The 20,265-nt window shown below is 44.4% G+C and overlaps 2 protein-coding genes across 2 annotated transcripts in view; one reads left to right on the top strand and one right to left on the bottom strand.

Moving 5' to 3' along the window:
* The window catches only part of SYP (synaptophysin), a 34,673-nt gene extending 28,263 nt beyond the window's left edge, over window positions 1–6,410 (top strand). The window contains exon 7 of the mRNA XM_035141189.2: window positions 1,032–6,410. The gene's annotated coding sequence lies outside the window, so the exon portion shown is untranslated. The remainder of the gene's footprint in view (window positions 1–1,031) is intronic.
* A 105-nt stretch (window positions 6,411–6,515) lies between these two features.
* Window positions 6,516–14,370, bottom strand: LOC118097837 (three prime repair exonuclease 2). Its single transcript, XM_035141097.2, has 2 exons — window positions 14,049–14,370; window positions 6,516–10,450 (listed from the first exon to the last, which is right to left on the bottom strand). The coding sequence occupies exons 1-2, from the start codon at window positions 14,248–14,250 to the stop codon at window positions 9,771–9,773; spliced, it is 882 nt and encodes a 293-aa protein (XP_034996988.2). The 5' UTR covers window positions 14,251–14,370; the 3' UTR covers window positions 6,516–9,770.
* Window positions 14,371–20,265: the final 5,895 nt, after the last annotated feature.

Below are 20,265 nucleotides of genomic sequence, written 5' to 3'. Positions count from 1 at the left end.
TGCACCAGATCTTGAGCTAAGACACTCTTCAGAAGAGCTGTGGTAGGGGGGAAAGTTTGTCAGCTCAGCACTCATGCAAGTAGTCTGATGAAGTTTGGGCAACTGAGTCTGATACCACTCTCTAGCAATGGGAGTTAATTTTATTTATTTATTTTAAAACAGCTGGGCTTCTTGTCAATGGAAGCTAGCCCATATCTGAAATCCACTTAGTAGAGTTTCATGTCTTAAAATGCATTTTGTATACAACTTCCCAGCGTGGAAATAAAACTTTGCCCCTTAACCATTCAGACGCAGGAAGCCTATAAATTTCCGGCCATGGCTGGCACCATTTGAGGGGACCTTGCCCCAGGGGCCTTCCAGGCTCTTGCCCTAAGCAAGCTGGCCAGGGAGCAGGAGGGTGGGTGGCACTGCAAGAGGGGTAGCCCAGTGCTGAAAAGAGAAGTACTGAGCAAAGCAGATGCAGCAGATGCCGCCATCTTACCTGCCCCAGATTTCACCTGTGGCCCTTACCCAAGGCTGGCTTGCCCATGAGGCAAGATGAGGCGGCTGCTTCAGGCAGTGGGATCCACTGGGGGGGCAGATCTGGCCTCCCTGTGGGGAGAGGCCCAGAAACAGGGGAAATAAGCTACATCAACATAAAATTAAGTCAGTAGGAGTGGTGTTTCCTCCTGGGCCTCAGCGTTTGCCCTACCATGCCAGGCCTGTGTGGAAGACAATCATTGCTTGGCACCCATTGGCTCCTTGGGTCTGGGCTGTGTGGTGGTCTTCCAAGGCCAAGAGAGGTAGGGGTGACGATGCCATGGCTGGGGACAACCCCTTCCCTAAGCAGCTGAGCCAGAAAGAGCCCTTCCCTCCACCCACAGGGCCATTGGAGAAAGACTTCAGAGATCTGTTTCAGTTATGTTCAGATGCTCCTGGAGGGGGTTTTGTGTGTGAGTGTCGCTTCTGTCACTGGAAAGCTTCCCTTTTTCTCTATTCATCTACTTTCTCTCCCTCTCCCTCTCTCTCTTTCTCTCTCTCTCTCCCCACAGGTCCCTACCCCCAGTAGGAGGCGTTGTGTGGAGGAAGCTACCATCCTGTCCCTGCCCCCCACGTCCCCTTGTGCAGGGGAAAGGGGGGGCCTGCGGGTGCTTGCACTGGGAGGGGGCTGGTGGGGTGTCATCCCTCCCCCTCCCAAATGAATGTAGATGTTTGTGCTGTTTATATATATATATTATATATATATGAGAAACTACAACTAGAGATAGAGCGCCCCCTCTCCCATTGCCTCATGCGCGCACACTCTGCCCGATCTCATTCCCCATCCCTGGGACAGCTCCCTCCGTGACTTTACATGGCTCCCTTTTCACCCCTGCCATCTCGGCTCCAGACCCCCAAACTTCCCAGCTCTCCAGTCTCCTCTCTAACCTCCCCCCGCTGCCATTCCCTTTGAACCCCCACCCACCCAATGTTGTGGAAAGCATGGCATGACTCTCACTCACCACTCTCTTGACACTTCGCCCCCAACGTGTGGCAAATGCTCCTCCATCTCCCCTCCGCATGCCCCCCAGGAACACCAGCTGGTCATGGGGGAGGGGTTTGAGATTGGAGGGCAATTCAGTTGCCATCTTCAGTGTCTGAATGCCAGGCAGATTTGGGGTTTATTAAGGGGTTTGGGGTTCAATATTATACTCAGCGCTTTCATTCAGGTTTTTAACACTCACTTCTCCATTCCCAGCCCGTCCTCCCAAAAGTTTAAGGGTCAGGATAGAGGGCAACTGAAATATTGGGGGATATTGTCTCCTGCTTCTCCTCCCTGTTGGTCTGTATTGGGGATGCGGGGTGTTAAAAGGAGGAGGATCCTAACGGGGGACACTGCGGTGTTTGTTACGGTTTGGAGGTTGTGTGTGTGCCTACGTAATATCTGCAGAAGGGTTTATTCTGGAGGGGAGACAAAAGGCAAAATGTGGGGTGGGGGTATCATTCCCACTGAGTTGTATTTCTGGGGGCTACATTATTTCCCCCAATACCAGCATGTATGCCATGATCACCAGTGCAGCTTGGGGCCCACAGCTCAGGGTGGGGGGAGGACCAAGGGGGAGACTCTGTTATACATCCTTTTTCCTTTCCCCCTCTCTTTCCTTCTCCTTCCAAGATTGCATACTCAAGATACTTGAAAGTGGAGCCACCTGGATCCCTTTTCTCAATTCATCGTACTCACAGTCAGGGTGATTCAAGCGTGTCCCCATGACTTTGGTTCTGAGGCCGTTGGGAGAAGCGTGTGGGGTTTCTGTCAGGCAAACAGCCCAACAGGAATTGCACAGGGCGTACAGATTGTGTGAACTGACACCTCCACACAGAACCTGTATGTAGAGCTGCCATGTTACTTCTGAGCAACTCTTGTGGCTCAGAAATGTCTAGGTCCAATGGGGAACCCAGGCAGCCTGTGCCTCTGCACAATTTCCACAGGGTACTGAGCCCGTTGGTGGTTCCACATACTCACGATTTATTTATTTATATATTTATTTATTTATTATTATTATTATTATTATTATTATTATTATTATTATTATTATTTAGTATACTGCCCTTCATACACAGAAAGGAGGCCTACGGTTAATATGGGGATTTTGCTGCACCATGACAATTGTGAAGAAGTGTTGTAGTTATTATTGATTAATTCACATAGAATTGTAGGGTGTAATCTTGTGGTTGTGGTTTCAGGTCGTAACCTTTAGCAGTTAGCTGGAAGTTGGTTCCACCTGGGTTTACTTCTAAGTAAATTTGTTTAGGATCAGGTTAATATGAATCTCACCCCACCCCTTCCCTCCTTCCCCCAGTCTCCAGTTCATTTCATTGTCTGATTTATCCTTCTCCCCATCTTTTTCACCTCTTTCTTTTTTCTCATCTTTACGGTTCTCTTCCTATGGACCTATTTCTTTTCCTGGTCTATCCCAAAATTCCTGCTCCTGTGCTCTTAATCTGCAGCCTGCGGCCTCCAAACCAACCTGTTTTCCATAGCAGCCAAAGCATTCCCCTTCCCATCTCTCTCTCTCCCAACATTCCCAGAGGCACTCTGACTATATATTACTCAGTGTCTGTGTATCTGATCGTGCCGTAATTGTGCGTTTCAGTTTGTCCGGCTCTTTGCCCCGGTCGATATCGTGATTTTTTCTTCCATCTTTAAATGACAAAAAATACCAACAACAACAGCAGCAAAATGACAGGAAAAATATGCATTAATTCCCCAAATCTGCCCCCTCACCCAAAAGGTATAGAGAAAAAATGGATAAAAACCAAATAAAAAGGGAAAGAAAATGTATTAAAAAATAAGTATTTGAAGTGTCCTTATTTTGAGTTGTTCTTATCGTGTTTTATATCTGTCTCCTAAACTCAAATGTAGGAATGAACTAAAATGGATGTAACCACCTATGTCCTGCAGACCTGTCCCCTCATGCCCTTATCCAAGTTTGTACACCTGCTCAGGTAATGGATGCATTAGCAAATTATGCATTTGCATTTGTTATTTGGGAGCCCTGTCTCCCAAAACCCTCCTAGTGGGATGAAATTGCCAGACCTCTTGGAGAAAGCCAAGGCCTCTTTCATAGCATCCCTCTGGTCTCTGATTCACCCAGTCACTTCAGGTCAGTGTGAGGACTTGTCCACACTTCTGCTTATCTCATGCCTGCAAATGCAAAGCACGGAGCTCAGTGGTTTTCCCATTGCCCCACCACTCTGGGAAACCTGCTCTTTAGAGCTAAATCGGAGAAAACATCAATCTGGAGCAAACCCAGTTGACACTTGCTCCCATTCAGCAGTAAAGATCAGATTTCCTCGGGTGGTGGGGGAGGAAGATGGGGGACAAGGGCAAGTCTGGATGAGCCCTGCTACTCAGCAGTTTAGAAAAGTATCTGCCCATCGTAGCTTTCAGAAGGGTGTTTATAGTTGAACTGGTGCTGCTCACAGCATCCACACGATACTATCAGCAATGAAATTGCAGTCCGAACTTTTTTAAACATTTAATTTCCGCCTCCTTTTTTTACATTTAATATCCCCGCCCCCCACCTGATGCAGAACATTTTCTAAGTAAAAATAACTCAGTATGCATCTGTAGTCACCTCTGGTGTTGGAAGCAGGTTAGTGCTTTTTTTTGGTCATGTGGGTGGTAAAACTTTGGTTGGTGGCCTCTATTGCCACAACCTTCCCCTGCGCTAGCCATGTCCCCCCAGGATCCAGTCAGAAGCCGGGGTGGTTTCTGTAATGCTAGGATGTCCTGTTTAAAGCAGGATAATTGAGAGGTATGACACTACAGTCTTTACCTTGACAAGGTTACTGTGAAGATAGACCACAAGGATTTATCCCCATTTATGTAAATATAAGCTTGCCTACTTCTGTAAGGTGTCAGGTAGGGGCTGCTGAAAAACAGAAGGAACACCCTTTGCAGGCCTTTGCTGAAGTCATGCTTTACATAAGTGATTTTGTCGAAACTGTTCCCAGGGTTTCTTAATGTCTCCTCTCAGCAGTGCTTCTGAGCAACACCCATGTGTTTCAAATAGTCACGTGCAGGAAAATCCCATATTGTATTGTGCCCGATTGAAAGATGAAAAAAATACCCATTCCTGACTGACTGATTTGCCCATTAAGCCCTGTTTGCTAAGGGCTGTGAGGAGGCTTTGCTGTAAGGCATGAACAATACAGTGGAACCTCGGTTTATGAACACCTCGGTTTATGAATTTTCGGTTTACGAACACCGCAGACCCATCTGGAATGGATTAATTCACTTTCCATTACTTTCAATGGGAAAGTTCGCTTCAGTTTATGAACACTTCAGTTTATAAACAGACTTCCGGAACCAATTACACCCATGCTTCGGGTTATGTACGCTTCAGGTTGAGTACTCTGCGGACCCGTCTGGAACGGATTAATCCACTTTCCATTACTTTCAATGGGAAAGTTCGCTTCAGTTTATGAACGCTTCAGTTTAAGTACTCCGCGGACCGTCTGGAACAGATTAATCCACTTTCCATTACTTTCAATGGGAAAGTTCGCTTCAGTTTATGAACGCTTCAGTTTATGAACAGACTTCCGGAACCAATTGTGTTCATAAACCGAGATACCACTGTAATGCCATTGGCTGTCTTCCCAGAAAATTTAGCCACTTTTAAACAGCATTAAGTTTACAATCTGGAACTCTGAGCTCATTTTGTTCTTCTTGCTTAGGTGTTTGTAAAAAGTATTGCAGGGAACCCTGAACCCTTGAGTTTCTCAGCAGCTTATTGGGGGTTTTCAGTGATACGAACAGAAATGCCAAGAAGCACCCCTAAATTATAGTTGACTATTCCTTCTTGTCTTCACTTGCAATAAACAAACCAGAAGATGGTTGGAGGCCATTCAAGGGGTCAGGGGCGACACTGATATCCATTGGGGCAGGGCCAGCACGCTGCAGAGACAAAATATGCATCCAGGGGTGCCTGGAACAGGAACAGTTGTGCAAAAGACACTCTGATCCTTTGGCTGATGTGCAAGGTTCTTCAGCATTGAGGTACATGTACAGGGCTGGCCGAGGTATATTGCTGCCTGATGCAGAGCAACAAATGTCCCTCCGGACACATAGTATCCAGTGCCAGTCAAGTTTATTTAGGGACTGGAGATGGAGAATTGCACACCTCACTTTGCCTAACAGTAGAGCTGGTGCTGTGGAAAGGCTTTCTGAACGTACAAGGTGAAACATCACTCTTCCACCCTGAGTTCACAAGAAACAAAACAGTAAAGTACAGACGTAAGAAAGAAGACTCCAGCACTTCTGCCAAGGAGTCAGGGATGGTGCAAATGCTTCTCTTTTTCCCCTTTGGTCTTCACGGGCCTCTGACATATGCTGGGCTGGGGCTATGACTGAGGGATCACAGAAGGAGCTTTGTGATTGATTGGGGATTTGAACCCAGGGCTCACCAGGCCTATTCCAACACTCTAGGCCTGCTATACACTGACACTCTTGGTAATTTTGCCTTGGTATCACAAGTGTGAGAATTTCAGGTATTTAAACATGAAGCTTGTTGGGCGAAGGAAATCGGGCTGAAAATGTGACTGCATTATACGGTATGCCTCCCCCGCCCCAAGGACTCAAAAACCTCTCCCTCCCCCATTAAAAATGGTTGAGTCAGAATGTGAGGTACCAGACACATACTCCCCCCATTTTAATCTGGAAATTCAGAGCTGAAAAAGCACGGTCAGTGCACTAATTTAGGGTGGACAACAAATGGGCCTCTAGGTACATTTTTTGGGACTACATCTCCCATCATGCCTCCTTATTGGCTATGCTGGTTGGGGCTAATGGTTATCAAAGACTGCCCTAATGCATGAGAAATAGTAAAATGCCATCTGTGACTGATAGATTTTGTAAGTACCTGCAATAAAAAACAGTTTTTTAAAAAATCTGCTCAATCAGGCACTATTTTAATCTACCTGATTAACTGACTAAATGTTGTACCTTACACCTCTGGCCTTGGCATTTGACACTACAAAACAAAGCAGAAGACTAACAGCAATTTTAAAAAGAGCTTTTATTAGGCATTGCAACAGAATAAATGAGAGGCACACACAAGAAATCAGGCCACTAATGAAATATACAGGCAACAGGCTTGCAGGATAAACAGGAAGTATATCCTAGGAGGAACCCACAATTATTTATGTAATTCACTGCCCATAAGATGTTGCAATGGTGAGCAGCACAAATGACTTCTTGAAAAGTCTTTGTTAATCCAGCAGATCAGGCCAATCAAAGCATGATTCAATAGAGACAAATATAAGGTTCTGCACTTAGGCAGGAAGATAGCCATTTGCAAATACAGTCCTGACAACCAGCAACTGAACATGGAAGGCACCTGGTGGTTATTATGAGAGCATAGCAGCTAATAGACTGAGCTGTGAACTAAGAAGTCCCCAGTTCAAAACTTACCTCAGCACAATCTATTGGTGTCTATGCAAAACTAAGTTCATTGAGTTCAACTGACTTACTCCCAGGTAAGTGGGTATAGGGTTGCAATCGCCAGTGGTAAGCCCCTTTCAGTCTGCCCCACCCATATTCTGCAATTCATTGATAATTTTTTTTATGCATCCATTCATTCATTCAGTTAAATTAATTGTACCCTGTTTCTCCGAAAGTAAGACGTAGCCATAGCAGGATTTTTAAGCATTCAAGGAATATAAGCCATACCCCATAAATAAGACATAGTAATAGGCGCAGCGGCAATGCCGGCCATGGCAGGAGAAGGAGGGGAAAAAAATTAAGACATCCCCTGAAAATAAGCCATAGTGGGGGTTTTTGAGGAAAAATAAATATAAGACGATGTCTTATTTTCGGAGAAACACGGGTATATAGTCAAAGCCTTCACACACAGAGGGCAAAAGCAAGGCATTCCTCTAAAATCACACAACATAAGTCTGTAAAAGTCTACAGCATAGAAGCTTAGAACACAAAATTTAAAATTGCAATGCATTAATATAACAAGCAAATTTGGCTACAGATATGTAATTTGTAGAGAGTTTAACTATCACTTCTGGGGGGTATCAATCTGAGAACCAATAAAAATAGATAAATCAACAAATGGTGCAAGACATCCTCAACTTGATTACATCCATCAATGCATTTCCATGCCATCTGAGGCATTCCAAGGTATCTCGCCTCCAAGGATGCTGAGGGCATCTGCTGAAACCGAAGCTCAACAAAGGCCCTGTGCAATTGTGGGAAAGTCAGCATCTCAAGGTAGTGAGGCCTTGAATGGTTGTCCTTAATTTGAGGGTCCCAAATAACAGGCAGTGATTGTGGATGCTCTGGCTTGCTTGACGTCATGCTCAAATATCCAATTTCCAAGTTCACGTGAACTAAGGAGATTTCAAGCCCTATGCTTGTCTTGCTCCAACCAGCTGAGCTTGGTGAGAATATGGTCCTCAAAGGCGCCGAATCTATGCCAGTAGCAGATCAATTCTGGCCGCTATTGAGGGGAGACCCAACTCAGCTGTAGGATGAACCAACAGAGTCCAAGGAGGAAGCCCCGATATCTGCCTCATAAATTTATTTTGTAGGACTTCTCATTCAGATTTGACACCAGTTCCTTAAATTTCATTTGTGTGCATTGATAATAATAGAGACCAACTTTACAGAGGACAGTGATTAACAATGCATTTGGGAAATTAACACTCTAAAATGCTAAGTATGATTACTGTCATGGAGACATGCGTTCATTATGGGAATTCATATGTAACTTGGTATGTTCTGAATGTTTTAATTACTCTTAATACTTAAATAGCTGCTGTATACAATTATAAATGATGGGACACCTAAATTATATCCTACTTCCATATAACCTCAGGAAGAATAAAAATCCTTGGCATATGTTGTCTTTCTGTAGGTAAGAAGGGACAATGCAAAAACCTCACAATTGTTTATAATGTAGAGCAGTAGAAAGATAGCCATACATGCATATTTCAAAAATAATTCTCCCCATCACCCTTTCACCAAAATTAGTGAATAGACTTTTTACTTCAGTAAATACAGTGGAACCTCGGGTTACGTAACATCCTCCTTACAAATGCTTTGGGTTACGAGCTCTGCTAACCTGGAAGTAGATTCTCCCGGTTGCGAACTTTGCCCTGGGAAGTCGTGGTGCCGGCAGCACTGCAGCAGCGGGAGGCGCCATTAGCAAAAGCGCACCTCAGGTCAAGAACAGTTTCCAGTTACGACTGGACCTCTGGAACTGATTAAGTTCATAACCGGAGGTACCACTGTAGACATATGGGAGAAGGTTGTGCCTTATCCCTCCCCCCCCCAAAAAATAAAAGTGAATTCCCCTACAAAAAAGTTTGGATAAATTATTCTTGTAAATTCATTTTATCACATTCATATCCTTTGTTTCCTTGGCAGTGCAATCTGAGGCATGTCTGCTCAGAAAACCCCATAGAACTGTGTGTATGGGACTACAGCCTCAGAGTTCAGAGCATCATACATGGGGCTTCCAAGCAGTAGCCCACCCAGGCACTGATCAGGCCCCAAGCATGCCTAATGTTAGCAACGTGGCTGCATCAAAGTACCTTTAGACCAGGAACAGGAAACCTGTGTCCCTCACTCCACCCTGATGTTGCTGGACCACAAATTTCTATCATCCCTGTTGGCCATGCTGGATGGAAGTGATGGAGTCCGGTTAGCCACCCCTGCAGTAGAACATGTCTGGAGTGGGGAGAACATGTCCTGGGTAATCCTATCTGAATCAGGGAAGCATCGTTGCTAAATTATACCACCAAATATCTATTTAGTACCTTTTATCCGTACAACACTCCTTTGCCATACCCTCCAACATTTCTCCAATGAAAACAGGGACATCCTAAGAAAAAACAGGACATTCCAGGATCAAATCAGAAACCAGGACGGCTTCTCTAAACCCCTAAGCTATTTCAAAGCAGTTACAAAAGTAATTTCAATAACCTACTAAAATGTAGCTAAAACTCATTTTTTAGGCAACACTGGTTTCACCTTTTAAAAACTGCGCCCATCAGGCATGAGAAAATAAGATGTAGCCATAAAATAAGCCGTAGCAGGATTTTTAAGCATTCAAGGAATATAAGACATACCCCAAAAATAAGACATAGTGATAGGCGCAGCAGCAATGCTGGCCGTGGGAGGAAGAGGAAGGAAAAAAATGAGACACCCCCTGAAAATAAGCCATAGTGTTTTTTGTTTTGTTTTTTTGAGGAAAAATAAATATAAGACTGTGTCTTATTTTTGGAGAAACACGGTATTAGTTCCTGCTTCTGCTTAGGCTGAGGGAGTACATAGGCTGAATCTTTCCCCAGCTATGAGCATTATGAGCTGCCCATGTCATTAGCTCAGGGGCTTTGGCAAGGAACACTAGCAGAAGAGTGAGCACGTCACCTTCAGCTGAGTGGGCCCCAATGGGCTCACGTCCATAGAAATGTCGGAACAGTGCCCCAAGCTGGTAGCTCATGCCAGGAGATCTTTCCAGCTCCTTCAAGGCTGGCAGTGTGTCCAGGCAGCCGGTGCTCAGGGGCAGGTCAGTGTCCACTCGCCACAGTTCTGCACGAAGCAGAGGGAAGTCAAAGCCAAGGCCATTGTGGGCCACCAAGCAGACGGGGCCCATTTGCCGCCGCAGAAACCCTTTTAGGATCTCCACCACACCGTTGTTGAAATCTGCTTTGCAATTCTCCTCCAGGTTTCGGTTGCTCAGTCCAGTAATCCTCTCTGCTTCAAGGGTGAAGGGCTTTTGGGGATCAACACAGAGAGTGAGCTTGTCTATGATGCGGGGTAGCTGGGGGGTGCCCAGCAGTGGAGAGCGCTGGAGCGAACGGCGGTGCACAGCAAAGAGGCAGAGCTCAGCCAAGCGAGGCTGGTCACGCGGCAAGCCGGTGGTTTCAAGATCGAGGAAGACAAATGTCTGGAAGTCCTGCAGAACTGCCATGGCTGGCGGGCACAGAGGAAAAGAACATTAGAATCTTTACATACACAAGCAGGGATTAAATCCACAGCACTGGGCCATAATGAAAAGCAATAACATGAGCGCAGTTCTCCCCTACATGTGCGGAGACACAGCTTCAGCTCACACTCATCCCACAGCAGTCTCAGCTGCAGGAGAGAAAAGCCACTGCCAAACTTCAGAAGTCGCTCATCTCTTCACCAGGGGTAACAGCTCCACCCAGGCTTGCATGCATAACACTTCCATGCACAATTCACCAGTCCCCGTCCCCCCCACCAGCAGTGAATAGACTGATACAGGAGAAATTACAGCCTAAACACAAAAGTACAATGCAATAAATCATAAATAAAAAAATAAAACAGCAACAACCTAGATATACCACGAATTGAGCACAAATTGCATTTTGTACTCCCACCGCAAAACAACTCTCCCAGCCATTTTGCTGCCTTGAGTGCAACAGCATAACATGAAGAAAGATCCTTAAGGGCCAGAGAATGAAAAGGACCCAAGTGGAGAATGGAGGCTTCTGCCCAGCCCCCCGGCAGTTCCACTGTAACAAACGTTAGGCAGGATAAGCTCACAAATTACTAGAGTTTAGACTGGGGGAAGTTTGTTGTGGCCCAACAAGAGGCCCTCTGCCATCTTAATTCATTTTACTGTTGCTAAGGATCTCCTGCTTAAATGCCATGATGACAATACAATTTTACAAAATTTAATTATTATTTTAGCCGATTCCTCCATAGGTAGCTCAGTGCTATGCCAAAATATTTATGAACCCCCAATGTGTCAATTTTATAATTTTCAACTGCAAGTTCCCAGCTATAATCCCAGCTATAATTTGTGCCCCCTGCCTCCAAATTGTGTCCTTAAAAATAAAATAAAATTGGTTCATACCTACTTTTATTTCCCAGGCTATACTCAGTTTGGCATGTAGCCTCTGCAGGGTTGGCCATGGGACAATGCACATCCCACCCCACAAAGATTAGTAACCCAAAGTATAGATTGTGTAGGAAAGGCAGTAACAAGTCCAAATGACAGTCATCTGCTCAAGTTCACGGTCTGGGTTGTACGCATGCCTCTCCCACCTTGGCCTGTGATACCGTATATAGAAAGAAAAGGCAAAATTAAAAAGCACTTCCCCAACCCCATGGATTGCCACTCATGCTGTTTCACAATAAAGGCAGCCATCTGCCCTGCAGATGAGGAAGGAAAGGACCAGATAAACCAGGGTTAGGTGCTGTGGTGCTGTGGATTAATCCAATGAGCCTAGGGCTTGCCGATCAGAAGGTCCCTGCTCCTGCCAACCTAGCAGTTCGAAAGCCTGTCAAAGTACAAGTAGATAAATAGGTGGGAAGGTAAACAGCGTTTCCATGCACTGCTGTGGTTTGCCAGAAGCGGCTTTGTCATGCTGGCCACATGACCCGGAAGCTGTACGCCGGCTCCCTCAGCCAATAACACGAGATGAATGCCGCAACCCCAGAGTTGTCCACTGGACCTAATGGTGAGGAGTCCCTTTACCTAGGTCCTAGGCAACCTAAGGCCCAATCGCCTTCTAAATCCGGCCCGTGGATGGTCCGGGAATCAGCATGTTTTTACATGAGTAGAATGTGTGCTTTTATTTAAAATGCATCTCTGGGTTATTTGTGGGGCATAGGAATTCGTTCTTTTTTTTCTTCTTTTCAAAATATAGTCTGGCCCACCACATGGTCTGAGGGATTCAGCCCGCGGCTGAAAAAGGTTGCTGACCCCCGAGATAAACTCATGCAGAGTGTAGTAATCACAGCCCACACACTACAGTACTGTACTAGGAAGAGTACATCCCCCACTCCCCAATCTCTCTCTCTCCCTCTCAACCACCACAGAGAAGGAAGAAGTTGCATCTGATGGAATTCTCCCTTCTCTGAAACTCCTAAAGATACAGGATGCATTTTGCAACTCAGTCTACAGGCACGTGAACAGTGGGGACTAAACCGATGTGGCCTCAGTTTTCCATCCATAAAGTGGAAATAATATTGATCTAAGTTGCAGTGTTGCATGCAAGAAAAACATATTATATTATATACCCCACCCTGCACTTCCGCTGGAGCTGTAATAATGAATAGTGTGAGATGTTCCAGTCACTTCCCCATGTTTCATAGTAAAAAGACAGGAATCCTGGATCTCACTCAAAGCCTCATATGCTCCTCCCACTGCTCCTCTCAAGATCTTTCCAAATAATCCAAGATTTCAGTGTTCCAGCAAGACATCCCATCATTTAACCCTCCCTCTCAACTAAAGAGTTGTTGAGTTGTTTGAGGGAAATCATGGGAAAAAAATCCCCCCAAAAAGGGACAGGTTTGGGGGGGGGGTGCAGAACCTCAGTTAATTGAGTATTTTCAATGATTTAAAATTACTTTTGTGTATCTAGGGGGGCACTGCCCCCTGCTCCCCCCTGCTATGCCCATTCCCAAAGCGATGGACAGGAGCCCTGGTCTTCTCTCTCTCTCAGCAACCTATAATTTCACATCAGATCCAAAAGGGGCCAAATCCACTGCCCATAAAGGATTTCTGGAGTCACAGTGAAAAGCTTTCTGAAAAGTGTCATTCTCATCTGGCAATGGAAAAAAGCGCCATTCAATCTTAGTTCGAAAGGCATGCATGAATGAAACAGCAGGAAGCATAATGTGTGAATGTAGCATGGAAACATGTAGAATGCTCTTCTTGTCACATGCACACACAACGTCAAAGAACTAGAGAATTAACTCAAAAGGGCAACTCAGTGAGGAAGGGAGTGCAGCATGTTCCAGAAGACAAGTGGCTGGTGCTTAAAAGAAATAAGCAGAAGAATACAAAAGGAGAGCCTAGAGACACAACAAACTGCTAAGCCTGCATTGTGGGGGAATGTGTATTTTCCTCTCCTGTTAGCAAAACTTACTGGGTTGTATACAAAGTTTGCTTTGAGAAGATCCATTGAAATTAATGGGCCAGCACTAATCATGTCAATGGGTCTACTCAGAGTATGGCTTTATGTTAGATAACTATCCAATCTATTTATCTTTTGGTTTAAACTGTTTCTACCGTAAGTGACCTTTCAAGACAATAGCAACATACATCGATAACAAGTATACGGTTTCATGAAATTCAAAGTCTAAAACTACAATTAAGTTGGCTGGCAGGGGTTTCAGGATCAACAGCTATGCGAGCCAAATGGAGCCCCCATGGTCTGGGGCAGTATACCTTTGAATGCTGTGCTACGTAAGTAGCGGGTACAAAGAATAAGAGAAGGTCTTCACTACGTATCAGGCTCTACTTTGTGAGCGTCCGCACCCAGAGACGTCAGGCTGGCCGCCACCGGAAAGCAAGAAGGCTGAACCTGACGGGCTTCGGCCCAGGAAAGCGATTTACATGCTATAACCCCCAATGCACACTGACATACTCGGGAGAAAATGCAGAAAATCATTGAGACGCACTTCCAGAGGGGGAAAAGCAAAACAAAATCGGGTGGCAAATCGCGCTCCTCCCAGAATTAAAAAACCCCCAAAGAACATAACAATGCGATTTTCCTCTCCCGGGGTCGTCGTCCCCCCCCCCCCCCGTAAAACTCACCGGATAATTTACAGCTCACTGACTTCCTCCAACAAAAGCAGCGATGACTTTGGGTTGCGCGCGGCAGGCTTTTAAAAGCGGGCTGCGGGGAAACCGAAAGCAACATGCTCGGGCAAGCCCTGCAAACCCGCCTCTGGACGTCACGGCGCGGGGGGGGAGCAAAAGAGGTAGCTACACCCCCGCAGGAGCCTTTAAAGTTCATCCATCAGTTAAGCAGCGAAGGGACGGGAGCTATTCGATGGGACGCAAACCCCTCTTTGCCTCTAGAGGGCGCTTGCGTAAAAGAGCCGCTTATCTAGAGTCCCTAACATGGGCAGATGGGTCACGGAATCCGGGATTTTTTACCGGTATAATTACTGTATTATCATTACTTACTTACTTATTTCCCTTCTTTTCCCCTGAGGGATTTTTAAGCAAAAGTTTTCAATGTGGTTTACATTTACGTTACATACAGCAGCAGCAGCAGCCATACACTCAGACCTGAAACAGTAGAACCTTTCACCTTGGCGTTTGACTTGACACTTGACTTGAGAAATATTTTTAGGAGGCACCCTAAGTTTTGAGATTTTGTGCTGTTTTAAATTGTTGTTAATGCTGTGTTTAAAATTGTTGTAACCTGCCCTGGGACCTCAGGGTGAATGGCAGGTAAACAACAGGAGGAGGAGAAACTAAAATAAACGAAATTACGGGATGAATAGGAAAAATCTTACCTGATACCTACAGCTTGTGCACCAGATGTGTAGCCCTGGGGATAGCATCCCATTTTTTGGAGCAACCAACATTCCCCCAGGTGTGACCCAGGCAGATATGGTCATTAACACTAAAAAAAATGGTGTGGATATGACACACTTCAGAATGACCTTAACAGATTAGACAACTGGGCCAAAGCAAACAATATGAATTTTAACAAGGAGAAATGTAAAGTCACTTGGGGAAAAAAAAGGCACAAATACAGGATGGGAGACACCTGGCTTGAGAGCAGTACATGTGAAAAAGATCTAGGAGTCCTGGTAGACCACAAACTTGACATGAGTCAACAGTGTAATGCAGCAGCTAAAAAAGCCAATGCAATTCTTTGCTGCATCAATAAGAGTATAGCATCTAGATCAAGGGAAGTAATAGTACCACTGTATTCCGCTCTGGTCAGACCTCACCTGGAGTACTGTGTCCAGTTCTGGGCACCACAGTTCAAGAAGGATACTGACAAGCTGGAACGTGTCCAGAAGAGGGCAACCAAAATGGTCAAAGGCCTGGAAACGATGCCTTATGAGGAACGGCTTAGGGAACTGGGTATGTTTAGCCTGGAGAAGAGAAGGTTAAGTGCCAGGGAGTATGGTCAGTGGTGAGGGATGATGAGGAATTGGAGTCCAACAACTGTCCCTGACAGGTTCTCCCCCCCCCCTGCTCTGAGTTACAGAAGCCATCTCTCTTCATATCCAAGAGACTGTCTTCTTCTCTGTGCCCCTTTATGTGAGCAACCCTTGACAGGGACTCCAGTGCCCAAGGTTTGTATGAGAAAAACACATACATCCTCAGTATTTTTTTAATAAAGTTTTTATTGAAGAAATCTAACAACATACATTATCGATAATTGTAACCAATTACATCCCCCCCTTTTTTATGCCTTCCCCACCCTCCCTAGACTTCCCTCAGCTTCCCCCCTCTGATTTGTTTGCGCATGTTATTCTCTGCATGTTGTAAAATTGTACATTTTCTTATCTTGTCTATCCTATATTATACTAATAAATTGTGGATGTTTATTCAAAACCTGCCAAGGAGTCCAAATCCTTTTGTTGTCTTTTTAAATAGTTTGTAAAAAGTTCCCATTCTACCTTAAACTTAAAGTCACAATTGTCCTTCTCTCATAGTTTGTATGTTAACTTTGACAGTTCAGCATAGCTCATCATTTTTTCTTGCCATTGTTCTTTTGTTGGGACTTCCTCATTCTTCCAGCCCTGTGCTAACAAGACTATTGCCGCTGTTGTAGCATACATGAATAAGTTCTTTGTTTTCCTTGACAGGTCTTGTCCTAAAATCCCTAATAAAAATGCTTCTAGGTTTGTTTGTTTTTACAAATGTCCTTTTAAACATTTTTTTCCAGTTCATTATATATCATCTCCCCAAAATTTCTAACTTCTCTACATCCCCACCACATATGATAAAAAGTACCTTCTTGTTCTTTACATTTCCGACATTTATTTGATCCGGTTTTATACATTTTTCTCATTTTTACTGGTGTAATGTACCATCTGTACATCATTTTCATGTAGTTTTCCTTCAAAAGAGAACAATCTGTAAACTATGGAAATCCACTTTCCACAGTTTTCCCCAGTCCTCAAATTTTATATTTTGTCCTATATCTTGTGCCCATTTGATCATAACCAATTTGACCTCTTCCTCTTTCGTTTCCCATTCTAGCAAAATACTATATGCTTTCTTCAGTAGTTTCACATCCTCTTCTATCACTTCCTTTTGAAATATAGAGATTGTATAACTAAATCATTTCTTTCTATCTTCCTTAAACATCTCCTTTGTCTGTAATGCAGCTAACTCTGAAAATTGTATTTAATTTCTTCATACACTTTTAATTTCCATTTACCTTCTTGTTCTTCCAATAAATCTCTATATGTAGGCCATTTCCGCTTTTTGCCAAGCGGTTTGAGTAACGAAGCTTCTGTTGGTGAAAGCCACCAAGGTGTTTTTTGTTCTATTAGATCCTTGTATCTTTCCCACACTCTCATTAATGATTTTCTAATTATATGGTTATAAAATCCTTTATGCACTTTCCTTTTCCCATACCATAAATATGCATGCCATCCATATCTGTTGTCATGTCCCTCCAAAACTAATGCTTCTTCCTTTTCCAGTTTTATCCAGTCCCTAATCCAAACCAAACACGCTGCCTCATAATATAATTTAAGGTCTGGGAGGGTGAAGCCTCCTCTTTCTTTTATCTTATGTTTTATCCTAGGCCTTTTGCCCCCCCTCCCCCAAAATTTGGAAATATCATCTTGCCATCTTTTGAGGCAGTTATCCTTAACCATTAATGGGACTGTCTGAAAAAGAAAGAGCATTTTCGGCAGCACATTCATTTTTATTGCCACAATTATTCCTAGCAGGGAGAGGTTAATTCTGCTCCATCTTTCTAAATTTCTTTTTATCTCTAACCATACTCATATAGGGATGCGGGTGGCACTGGGTTAAACCACAGAGCCTAGGGCTTGCCGATCAGAAGGTTGGGGGTGAGCTCCCGTTGCTCTGTCCCATCTCCTGCCAACCTAGCAGTTTAAAAGCACGTCAAAGTGCAAGTAGATGAATAAGTACTGCTCCAGCGGGAAGGTAAATGGCGTTTCCGTGAGCTGCTCTGGTTCGCCAGAAGCAGCTTAGTCATGCTGGCCACATGACCTGGAAGCTGTACGCCGGCTCCCTCAGCCAATAAAGCGAGATGAGCGCCGCAACCCCAGAGTCGGTCACAACTGGACCTAATGGTCAGGGGTCCCTTTACCCTTTATACTTTTTCATAATTGTCTTTATACACATTTAAGTTTGGGGACCCTGGATTAGATTATGCTCGGAGGTCCTTTACAACTCTACAATTCTATGATTCTATGAAATGCCACATTTGCTTCTACACCACACACAAGATTCTTCCCTTCCCTCTTTCTTTAGTCATTAAACTTGGATAAAACTCAGAAACTCTTCGCATGAGCAATCATCCAGAAATCAATTCCAATAAGTGTGCTATGGGTGTCCACACATACAGAACTATGGGTGTCCTAAATGTAATTGTGTTTTTGTGCGTATGCCTGTGCACATGCACATGCAGCTAGTCAAGAAGAGGTTTAGTGTGATCTCTGAGACCAGTAGCTGCCGGACAACATTTTATGGAAAGGAGCCTTCCTGAATAATCAGGCAGCTCTGCTGAATGCTACTGCTGCTGCTAACATTTAAAGATTTGGAAACCCTAGAAATACAAAGATAATGTATGAACAAACGAATGGTGGTGCATATTTGTGATCAGAAACTGCCAAAGGGTTCCACTTCCTCAGCTACATAGAGCTCAGCTTTAGATCCTTTTTTCTTTATTTTCTTTTACCTTATTTTCAGTCCCTCCCCATGACTAAGCTGCCCTCCAGGAAGCTCTGGGAAACAGAAACAAAAAGTATCCCAGAAGAATAGAAACGAAAGTGTTGACAAGGTTCTCAGAAAATGGGTTGCAAAACTCCTTTCCTTGGGAAACAGAAATGTATACAGTGGTACCTCGGGTTAAGAACTTAATTCATTCCAGACGTCCATTCTTAACCTGAAACTGTTATTAACCTGCACCACCACTTTAGCTAATGGGGCCTCCTGCTGCCACCGCGCTGCCGGAGCACAATTTCTGTTCTCATCCTGAAGCAAAGTTCTTAACCCGAGGTACAATTTCTGGGTTAGCGGAGTCTGTAACCTGAAGCGTCTGTAACCCGAGGTACCACTGTAGTAGCAGAACAAGACTCACGGCTCCAACTGAATTTAACATTTAGAGTACAGAAGTCCTTCGATATAGCCAAATTTCACATAATGGTGCAGACAATGAAATCTGTATTCAAAGTATTAATAATAAAATCCCACCATGTGCCATAGAACGCGTTATCCACACCCTTGGAGAGTTGCAACTTATGTGTCGCTTTTTTCCTGCAATAGTCCACATATTTTGGTACTGTAGCGATATTTGCAAATTCTGTAACGTTTTCCCTTTCTATGCAGCCTGCAGCCAGCATCCGTCAAAAGTTCTCTTGACCGATAGTTTGACATGCACCTTTCCATAGGTTTAACGAAGAGAGCGGTGGAGATATGAGGACAGAACATTTCAGTATATTACATATTTCTCTATACTGTATATGGTCGTCCAATCTATAATAAATAAATGGTGTCCCCAAATTGTGACCCTTGGGACACTACCGTCATAAATGGGAAAAGATCCCTCTGTCCCCAGTGGCGTAGCAAGGCCAGGTGGCCCAATGCATAAAATTTCTTATCAGCCCCCAAATTGAAATTATTAAAAGAAGGAAATACAAGATACTTACAGTTGCAAGTGTTATTTTCTGGTTTATTTACTTAACATTGTGAGCACTTAAAACCTGTTTTTCACGATGGGGATTTATTATTAATGATTATTTCACTAGTTTGCAGCCTACTGTTGATGTGGACTGCAGGAAGCTGAGGTGCTGTGTGAGTACAACTGCAAAAAAAACAAGCACCAGTGTGGATATGCCCCCACTCTTAAAGAGCTTACTTAGAATACAAGAAGAGTCAGTGGCAGAGGAAGGGGTGCGGTGGGGGGTGCAGGCCACCCTGGGTGTCATCACTGAGGGGGTGACAAAATGACAAAAATATGAGGGTTTTTGTTTTTTAAAAATTGGGCTCATGAAACACCCGTGGCATTCCGCACCCACCGCAGCCACTTCCTACGCCTTTGCCTTCAGATGTCTTCTAAACGTCAGAAGACATCAAAGAAATGTTCATTTCTTTGACATCTGATGGGAGGGCATGCCACAGGGCAGGTGCCATCACTGAGAAGGCCCTCTGCCTGGTTCCCTGTAACCTCGCTTCTTGCAGGGAGGGAACCACCAGAAGGCCCTTGGAGCTGGACCTCAGTGGGTGGGGGTAGAGCTGAACAATTGGGGTGGAGATTCTCCTTCAGGTATACTGGGCCATTCACAGGGCAGTGCTGGATTAAACCCTGTGGAGGCCACTTGGCAGTCAAAATCTGGGCGGGGGGGGGGGCGGCCTCATGCGCATGCTGGAATAACATTGAACTAAGAAAGCTTGATTGTTGTTTTCTTTCAAGATCAAAATATTGTTTTGATCCATTGTCGCGGGACCCCGAAAAAGTGTGGGGCCCAAAGGCCAGTGCCTACTCTGCCTATTTGGTAATCCAGCCCGCCCCCTAAGAGATTTTGGTGCAGAGGATAAATAATTCTGACATAATGGGGATATGGGTGGGCCAACAGAATTATAAGATAAAAGCCTTTGCATGTGGTGTTTTCTGTAGAAGAACCATTGACAATTGTACCTAAGAGGAAATAAGGAAATATGGAGAAGTTGCAGGTCTTAAAACAACTAAAACTAAGGTTTTAGTGAAAAATATGGATGCACAGGCAAAAGAAAAAAAAGATTGGACTGCCAGCGGACTGACAACTGGGAAAAAGGTGAAGTATCTGGAAATATAGATAAC

Source organism: Zootoca vivipara, chromosome 16 (genome assembly GCF_963506605.1).
Source record: "Zootoca vivipara chromosome 16, rZooViv1.1, whole genome shotgun sequence".
Taxonomy (NCBI): Eukaryota; Metazoa; Chordata; class Lepidosauria; order Squamata; family Lacertidae; genus Zootoca; species Zootoca vivipara.
The sequence above is the reverse complement of the archived record's forward strand: the minus strand, read 5'-3'. Positions and strand labels throughout refer to the sequence as shown.

What these genes read in the sequence shown, in the direction of transcription:
- LOC118097837 (XM_035141097.2), bottom strand. Translation starts at nt 14,250, where the DNA reads ATGAACTTTAAAGGCTCCTGCGGGGGTGTAGCTACCTCTTTTGCTCCC. An exon ending in AGTGAGCTGTAAATTATCCG is followed by an intron (nt 10,451 to 14,048) that starts GTGAGTTTTACG and finishes TGTGCCCGCCAG; the next exon opens with CCATGGCAGTTCTGCAGGAC.